Source organism: Penicillium diatomitis (assembly GCF_028827545.1).
Source record: "Penicillium diatomitis strain IBT 30728 chromosome Unknown utg000013l_segment0_segment0, whole genome shotgun sequence".
Classification (NCBI taxonomy): Eukaryota; Fungi; Ascomycota; class Eurotiomycetes; order Eurotiales; family Aspergillaceae; genus Penicillium; species Penicillium diatomitis.
Genome location: NW_026623185.1, coordinates 1,078,185 through 1,087,690, shown reverse-complemented (window position 1 = coordinate 1,087,690; position 9,506 = coordinate 1,078,185). Strand labels below are relative to the sequence as shown.

At 44.7% G+C, this 9,506-nt stretch overlaps 1 protein-coding gene across 1 annotated transcript; it reads right to left on the bottom strand.

Annotated features, from left to right (window-relative positions):
- On the bottom strand, nt 1-528 carry N7539_008687 (uncharacterized protein; the record flags this gene model as incomplete). Its single annotated transcript, XM_056938282.1, has 2 exons — nt 1-141; nt 187-528. The coding sequence occupies 2 exons, from the start codon at nt 526-528 to the stop codon at nt 1-3; spliced, it is 483 nt and encodes a 160-aa protein (XP_056786664.1).
- Nucleotides 529-9,506: the final 8,978 nt, after the last annotated feature.

Sequence of the window (9,506 nt, the reverse complement as noted above, 5' to 3'; positions counted from 1 at the left end):
TTATGTCTGATCGCCCTGGTCTCCTACCCCGACTTGACCACTGATGTCGGCCATGTAAAATGCAAGTACCTGGGAGAGAACTTGGGAGAACCCCCGATCAGATAATAGCTTTTCCCTGATTTGTGCCTGGGACGGCATGGCCTATCAGCTGAGTTCTAGCATGGTCAATATGAGAGCGGCACATACGTAGATCTCCTCTGCAGCGCCTCGAATGATGCTCTCCTGTATGAACTTCATTCTGACTTGGCTTTGATGTGGAAGGCTTGAAGCAGGTTGGGTCGTGGATGTTTGGTATGAAGGAGCTGCGGGAAAGTTCATGAATGTTGGGTCGAAGAAGTTGTAGTCCCCGTTCGGCGTTACGCCATGTTGGTTGTATTGGGGCATTTGGCATGATGAGGGTGGTGAAAGGCCCTGGGTGACTGGTGCTGAACCGGAGATGTCCTGCTCATCAGTAGTTTCGCAATACGGCTGTTGGGTGTTGTTGCCCGCTGGAAAGCAGTTGTTTCCTGATATCGCTTCTTCAGCCATGTGATGCAGTCAATCGGGTAAGAATGACAGGAGGATCTTGTGGTTCGCAGAGATATGGTCACGATCACACTTTATATCAATGGCTCGAGGCCTGCTTGACTAGTACTGCTAAATATGCCCGTGTTGGCCTCGAGTTGGAGAGAGAGAGGCATATCGCGCATTAGCTTGTGCAGGGATGTTCCGCCAAAAGACTGGCGCAGCAGACGTGTGAAAGATGATACGAAGTCAGAAACTACGAATGCTCTCTGCCAGATGGTCCGGGTGTTTACAATGGCTTCCATGATGCAGGAGTCGAGCATTCATTAAATTGACATTCATACCAACCCCGCGCGGAACGGTCGACGGCAGCTGCGAGAATAAAAATCGAGAGTGTAGTAGGGGAACATCCCCTCGAGCTCTAACTTGAGGGTTGATTTACTTGGAATCCCACAACTCTTGTTGGCAGATTTTGTCTTACTCCTGCCGGAATCTAGGGCGCCAGAGTGACCATGAAGTTGGTTCACCTCGTGGGAAAACAAGTGTCGCTCGTGAGTCGCATTTGGGAATTCAGAAAACAACAAGCTATGACACGTATGGTGACGTTTAGGTCGTCTGGTACGTACGTATTACACTTTAATTGACCTACCGTAGGTTTATGCAAAACATTTTTCGATGGACTAGTAGTTCGGCTTATTCCGGAAGCAATTGCCGTGACCCAGCGAAGAATGGTTGGGTGGATGTTGGCCGCATCGACGTAGTATACTCGATATACTCGATATAAAGACGGCTATCATAATAAGCCTGTGCTCGGGGTCAGCGTGCTTCTATTGGTCGGTGTAAGTTCTGTACTCCACCGTAGGCTATGAGGGGGCCGAGCGTGAATGCTCGGACCTATCTCTTTTTGAGCAGCGTCCGCCTGATACGCCGATCTGGTGTTCCTTTCTTTGCTTGCTCCACAGCGGTTGGTGCACCATGTCAATTTCAAGACCAAGGCAGACATCCATTGTCCAGAATAATGAACACTAGCTTAGTGATCGGCCGACCAACACCCAGAGTTTTACATGAGACATGGTCATTGATCGTTCTGGCCATTCGACTGATTCCTTCCTGCACCTGGGTGTTTGGTATTCCCAGACGATCGATGCACAGGGAGAATTGATATATAGTGTTATGAATGAGCCTTTACTATGGAGGTTGAAATAAGGCCACATGCACGATCATACATCTTGAAGTACGTGCATAAGCAGTCCACTGCCGAGCAACCACGACGCAGCAGCGTACATATCAAGGTGAATGCAGAGGTCCGATACCTCGCCTTGAATCAGAAAGCGCTACGCGTCAGCATAGTGCGAAGCCTCCCTCAAAGGTCGATTATCCGTTCACTGCATGAGAAAGCGGTAAAGAATCTTGGTATCTTAGTAGCTATATGGCACCATTGCGAATATGGTCATGCTACTGTTGTTTTCATATTTGATTCCAACAAAACCCCGGCTGTCATCAGAAAAGTGGGGGAGTTTCAGTCGTGGTTTTGCGTTATACCGTAGTGTAATAAATAACGACGCCACACTTGTCTCGATAATTTAGATGAACGAAGGAAGAGAATCCCATAAAAAGGCTGGTACACAGCTCATCGAAGCAATGATTTCGTCTTTCGATGATCAAACATTTAACAGGATGAAACTAGTTTGTACCGATCGCGAAGCCGGCATTGTTGAGCTTGCTTAGTGAACGCCATAAGTACTCAGTGACGTTCCAAGAGTTTCCTAGCCCCCTGCCCCACTGTAGAATTATGCCGGCCAGAAGCCCACGCTCAATTCGCGAAGTGCCTTCAGCTCTGAGCTTGATTGGCTCATAAGAGCGGTCAGGAGGACGATGGAGCCAGGGGATAGAAAAGTTGTGGAACGTCACTGTAGCGTTCTTCGGACCGGATAACAGCCCACTCCGCTAATGGGCCATCGGGGGCTGGCTACATTCAAGTAGTGAAAGTTGTCCAGAGCCGGACTGACGCACGTTACACAAAAGGGAAGATGCAAGTACAAGGGCATTACTACCCTGTCATGGAACTAATCCGAATTGTATTTCTTTCGTAAACTTGAAAATTTGTCAACCGACTGGGATCTTAGAAAGTCGGAAAGAAGCAATGGACCTTATAGAAAGTGACGGATCGGATGATCTTGAACGATATCTTATTAAATTCGGCCCAACGATACAATGATCACGAAGCTACTCAGACATGGGAGTGGACGGCTTGGAGCCGGGCGAAAGCCAGATAAAGCTGGTGATCCAGACGACAGGCCGTCGGTGCTTGGTGCTAGCTCTGTTGAGTACAGTAGGATCTATGTATTGTCGGCGGCGGGAAGAAGTGCTCTGTACCAACAAAGTACTGGCCCACTACGGAGTGCGGACCACCTGTTTGTTCCCTTTGAAGCCTGCTTGTGGGTCGAAGGGTCAAGGCTAGGCATCTGTTACTCTTTTTTTGAGGGTCGGTGTCTCCGGGATGGGGACCACCTTGGGTGAGTCACTGTTACTGAAGAATTAACTAGTTAGTTAAGTGCAATTCATTTATCAACTTTATCAACCATAATTCCCAATCTACTTCTACCTGATAAAAAGAGTCCTTGGCCAAATTCAATTGTAGGGTTATAACTTGTAGGATCTACTACTTCCGGTTCTACTTTTGTCGCTGAAGATAATATAGTATTCACGAGTCACGACCCATTCCATAAACATATACTCCTCCTACTGACCGAGAGCCTCAATTTACTTCGAAGAGGTTACTTTTAATAGACCGCAAAAGATTCGGCCGCGCCTGTGGTAATGGAACTTGTTTTATACAGTAAAACGATCGCCCTAAAATTAGAATGTCGAATTCACAAGTTACGAAAACATGTTTTTTTGATTTCAAATTGGGGGAAGAGGTAAAGCCAATGATTAGTAGTTCACAGGGCATTCGCCAGCGGCAGGACCTCGGATATCTCTATGTTAAACAAAGTGAAAAGGGCGGCACGGTATCCACACCTCAATTCTTATTGTACCTGATCAATTGCACAAATTCAGAAAACTAAATTCAGAAACCGAAATTTAGAAACAACATCAGAGGTTGAATACTGGTAATTTTTCACTGAGGGATATCTCTCTAATGCAGAGACGACCGGATTTCTAGCAAAATTCGAGAGCTGGGCATTCTACAGACATGACTTCGGGGGTTGCGCACCAGTGCATCCATTGCTTTTCCACATTAATGGTCAGGGGATTTTATGGGCAGCATTGAAAAATTCTTGATGGGAGTATTTATCAGTCACCTTTATTAGCTCCGCAGTTTGAAGATGTTGGTATAACACGCCCTGGTTATGTTCAAGCGCATACTTAACAATCGCCGGAACGTTGAACCAGCCCAACCGGAAATCAAATCTTGACGTCAACGATTTGAGTCGCTCAGAACTGTATTCCTTCCCCTCTGATTGGGTTTGAATTATCACGGAAAGAGAATAGGGACTGAGATTTTCAGCGTTTTCGTGAAGCCCAATGAGAAAATTCACGTCATGCATGATAAGATAAAGTTGACGTATAAAGTGAAAATGGCTCTTCGGGGTCGGTAGGCAAATTGATGATTCTAGAAGGCCCTGCATTTGTTCGAGGAGTGGATAAAGTATTTTCGGCCTTTTTATCGTCGTAGAAAAATTGCCTAGTCGTCGGAACCATATTTTAGTTTGGAGCATCAGAACCTCAATGGGCACTTCCTTGGCGATGAACCTCAACGAGTGGGGAACGGTGTGCATTTTCGAGTACTTAATTCATTCATTCCTGGCGAGCCTCGCTGCAGATATAAATTTATGAAGTTAAACATGGTCTATCTTGGATAATAAGACCTAAGTTTGTGGCCTAAGTTGACTTTGAGAGGAGCTAATAATACACAGACTATATGGGGGTAAAAATAGCTACCATATCTTGCCCGCGAGGAATTTGTCGTGCTTGCTTGCGTAAACAACCTCAAATCCTGCCAACGAGCGTTGAGTCAGTCGGCGATCGACGCGATAGCGAAGTGTTTTCCAAATTTCTCCCAGTCTATGAGGTCAAGTCTGTCGTCAAGCAGACGTGGAATTGTGACGAGTTCAAGGCAACACTCTAGTGACAAGCATGATTTCCCTTACTCAGTCCTAATTTTGTCCTCGATTGTCGTCTGGTTCCTCGCCTCTTGAGGCCCTTTTCGGCGTATCAACCAACAGTTGAAGGATTCCTCCTGCATGGTTTGTTTTTTACACTCACTTTCCTGATGTTTGATACAAATATCCATGACGCACGTATCGAAAACCCATGTATATAGAGACTTCTGGAAGTTGTTCCCCTAATCTCCGACCATTAACTAAATGTTGCCCGATAATGACAAAGCAATTATCGTTGGCATTTCGGCAATCAAGCAAGTAGCAAAGCCAGTAACCTGAATGGCGCCTGAACATCCGCAAAGATACATAAAGAAACTCCAGCCTACCGACGAGATGAGAAATTTCCGTCAATGTATTGGTTTCTAGCTGCCCTGAGTCTCACATTTGTCCTATGGCTGTGGATGCCCACTCATAATATGGCACTCGTCAAAATTTTTGTCGTTTTATTCTCTTTCGCAACATTCATTTTCAATAACGGTTGTACGGCATAACATTCAGAATTGGGGCTTGCGATACAGGATGCTCTTGAAGGACTTTCTGGGGCTAATCAGCCACGGAAACAGTAATCCGTGGAATATCCAGAACGACCTTTCAGCGCTCATAGGTCAAGAACATCCAAGATGACAATGCCCTTCATTCCTCAGCCCCGGCACTTCATAAAAATCAGGCAAATTTTATACTCATTGAGAATTGTAATGGTGGTAAATGCCAAGGATAGAACTATGAAGGACTCCGGACATTTTAATCAAACGGCGTGAACAAATTACACGAAACTTTCTTTTGACGCCGTAGCGCTACTTAATTCCTTCAATCCGTGGGATGACTCTACGCGAAGAACAAATATTCAATGGCTACGCAGCAAAGCTTGAGCCCGAAGACGCTCAGATCGACGGAGGGGAGGAGTAGTAGGTTTTGGAAGGTTAATTGAACCCCAGGAGGCACAATTTCCACGTACACCACAGGCGTAAAGTCTCTCTATCGAGATTACAGTCAGTACTTGCGAGAGAACACTGGCACACTTGTAGGATGCCTACGCTCATTCAATGGAGACTTGTTTCTGTGCAACCGCAGCTCACCACGACCCTCAAAGACCGATAACTTAATAGGGCTGAGGGTCTTGACAACCTGCTCTTCGACGTCTGCAATAACAACAAAATATTTTTGACTATCGTCGGGTTTGAGTCGATTACTGAAGGATTCCTTTACAAAGGATAACACTTTACCGCAGGCATTTGCTGCCCAAACGATGATACCTTCAGGCCCGCCTCGATTCACTTCGTCGCAGGAAGACAAGCTCAGACAATTAGTAGGGGTGACTATCGCGATAACTTGCAGTCTCTCATGATTCACTCGGTGAACTATCCGGCATATAGCGATCAAAACAACATTTCGATAAGCTAGTGGAAGAGGGCGGACCACCATCGCGCCGATGTCAAAGTTTTGCCTAGGCGGATACATGTTTTCATTGTCGATGTGATTTAAAGACTAACTCGTTCTCAAATGGGAGAGGTCACTCCATTTTCTCCAAGGCAGAGGCATAATTCCCGAAGTGAAAATCGAAATTGATACAAAGTTTCAAAGGCCATGGGTTACAGTGTTTAGTCCTGCGATTCTATGATTCACCCATAGAAAAGCTTTCTATATGCAGCATATCAGCATAGCATAGAATATCGAACCAATTTGTGCGGTGTCCACCATAGTGCATATAAGCCCTAATAGATTGATGAGATGGGTTGGGGTCGCGATTGTATTCGTAGGTGAGTCTGTGAGAGGTGAATCGAAACTGAACTATATATTTACTCAGAATTCTACGTATCTAGAATGTATTTGTGACTCTATAATTATTATCCCCGTGATTAGAGTCGTGGTCAAAACTCGACTGATACATATGAGACTGAGTGGCGCGTATGTCTCTTCTATTGCCGTTAACTTCAATAGCATCAGTGACTCTTACCAGTTGCTATGTTGATTGCTATTGCTGGTTTATTAATCATGCTGATTTGCTATTATGTCCCGAAAGACGTAGATCATCACTATTTTCATACATAAAACCCGTCAGGCATTCGATTCCATGGCCAACCAGGTAGTAAGATTCATATCACAAGACTCTTTTACTACATTCAACTGAAGTTTCCTGGAATTCATGAAAATACTCTCTCTTTTGTGCTCATAGACAGGAACGAGTGGATACACAAAAAGCGCATTGTTTGTCAATATCAGCCGAGTCTCATCCCCTCACAAAGGTGACGGGGTCGGGAATCTGTACACTATACATAGTCAGCAATAGAAGTATCAAATTTGCAAGCTCTTCGTACCAGTCCAGTATTCCACTTCATTCATTGCCCATGCTAGCTCTTCGAAGACCGTTTCATCATCTCGGTCTTTGTGAGAACGTATAGCTAGTCGTAGAGCCTTGGCGAGTCGTTGTCGGGCTTTCAAAGCATTGCCCAAGGTTCTCGATTGTGATATACTCCATAGTGCTTTACAAAACCCCCAGTCTTCACTGCATTTCTTGACGTAGGACCAGCTTTTAAAGTCGTGCAAAAATTTGATGGCGCCGATACATCTGATCACAGTATCACAGTCAAAGCTGAACTAAATCTGTGCATGTGTTGACCCACCATATATTCCATGCTCGATGGGAGTATCGAGGGAAACCATCCTTACTACCATTTGCGTACGGTGCATTCACACTCAAAAGGAGACAGCGATGTGCCGTCTCGGGCGTTCGTCTACATTTTTAAACAATATGACCCGGCGTGCGGTTTAACGTCGGTAAAGAGACACGTGCCCCGATTAGGACATTGAGATCCCTTGTCCCACGTATCTCTAAGCTGGACCCACTACTACCCATTTCTTTCTTTTTTGATATCCCACCGTACTATTTTGTCACATGTAACGCTATCCAGCCCCGTCAAGCAACAAAGGATGTCAGATTTACCTATTTAGCTAGTCCGTCACCATCGCATAGCGAGCTAGCACAGCCTCTGTGGCAAAAAGCTAATCAACTTACATAATTCGATAGTCGATACTGCTCTTCATTTTGCCATCGCTGTATATGTTAATCATCATGCAATGTTATGATCCCGACGTAGTTTGAAATTGTTTGATTTTGCACCTGTTGTGGCAAGCTGACATTGTGAGTGATGATAAGAATTAATGCATCATAGAAAATGTCTCAATTGACAGAATTATTGATAATGACAAGTCAAATATAAATGTGAATGAAATTTGATCTATATTTAGCATTTCTTGCATGAAGATTCACCTAGCAACTGAATTTAGCGATGTGTAATTTTGATAGAACATGCAAGATACCTGAATACCGTACCGGCCGCCTGTAGTGCTTGGATACCGCGACGCTTCACTGATGCTTCAACGCTAAGAATTGTGACATAACGCTATTTGCGTAGTAATTCGCTGCTCTAGGTATCTCTTCAGTAATCAGGTCGAGCTTACAGAACCTTCAGAATTCGGCCGAATACCGTAGGCAGTAGACCATCAGTTTGATTTTTGACTAAACATGAAGAAAAACATAGGACCAAAGCGTCATCGAGTGAGTGAACATTTTGATTCTGTTTTTTTCACATCCACTTCAATGAATCCAGAGTTCATCCAAAGACTGTCGCCCCAGACCACGCTTTGCCACTCTGCGTAAGCCATAATCGTCCCTTAAGTACTTGTTTTGACTTGAACACTGCGCCAATACCTTCTCAGCACCGTATGGATCCGGAAAGGTAAGAGAAATGACAAGAATAGATGTAGAGTTTGTCACACAATTCCTTTGATAAACGGAAGCTAATAATTTGGACATTTTAAGCATACAATGTGGCTCAGACCTGGAATTCGTGTTTCTGACTCCAAGCGCGGTTAGAATATGATGTCAGAGTGCGCTGTTTTTGGTTCACCGCGATCAAAGAGCACAATCTACACCCTAACCGGTTCTTAAGAAACTCGAATTTTTCATTACTGTAATGTTAATCATACCTCTCAAGACTACCAATGTATATTACAAATACATATATATCTGAGCGGCGTGTGCTACGAACGTGCCATGCTGTTGAACAATAATATATCAGATTGCAGACAAAATCCAAGATGTCTCCACATCTCACACCTGGGGTTAGCTACCCTCAGACATTCAACTCTCCGGCTGATAATATAATATATAGCTGTGAAGGGTTCACTAGTTACTATTACGATGTGAAGAAAATCGATGCCTGTTACACATCATTCCAATGGCAAAATTAGGGCGGTGTTATGTGTGGTGGTTACAACCTTATCACCTTAAACCAACTCAACACCAATCTTGGGGTGGCTATTGACCGTGAACTTATACGGACCGATCCATCTCGCTATTGTGGGGAGCGGGTGGTTCTTACGCTAAATGGGCAAGAGTCCGAACACCAACTCTTTGTCACTGATGGCTGCGAAAGTTGTACTTACAGTCCATCAGAAGGTGGTCAATTGGACACACAACACAAAAAAAAGGTCTGTGTAGATACGGCATACTCAATACTCGACCAAATTTCGGGTTCTAACGAAACTGCTTGCCGAAATTGCCTTATTGCTGTCTCTGTCAAAATTCTCGATGAACAGATCTATGATTTCGGTCACCTAGAAGACGTGTACTTGGGGAAAGCGACCTCTTCTGCTAGCCATCCAAGTATACTTGCTGTCCAAGATCCAACCCAGAGCGGATTACTCACAGTCACGAAAACACTGCCCGCAACTTCCGCGAGCGCCACATCTCACACCATTTGTACAGACAATGTCTGGCAATGTAATGGCAATGTGATTGAGCAGTGTATCAACAGTATATGGACCCCACGAGCT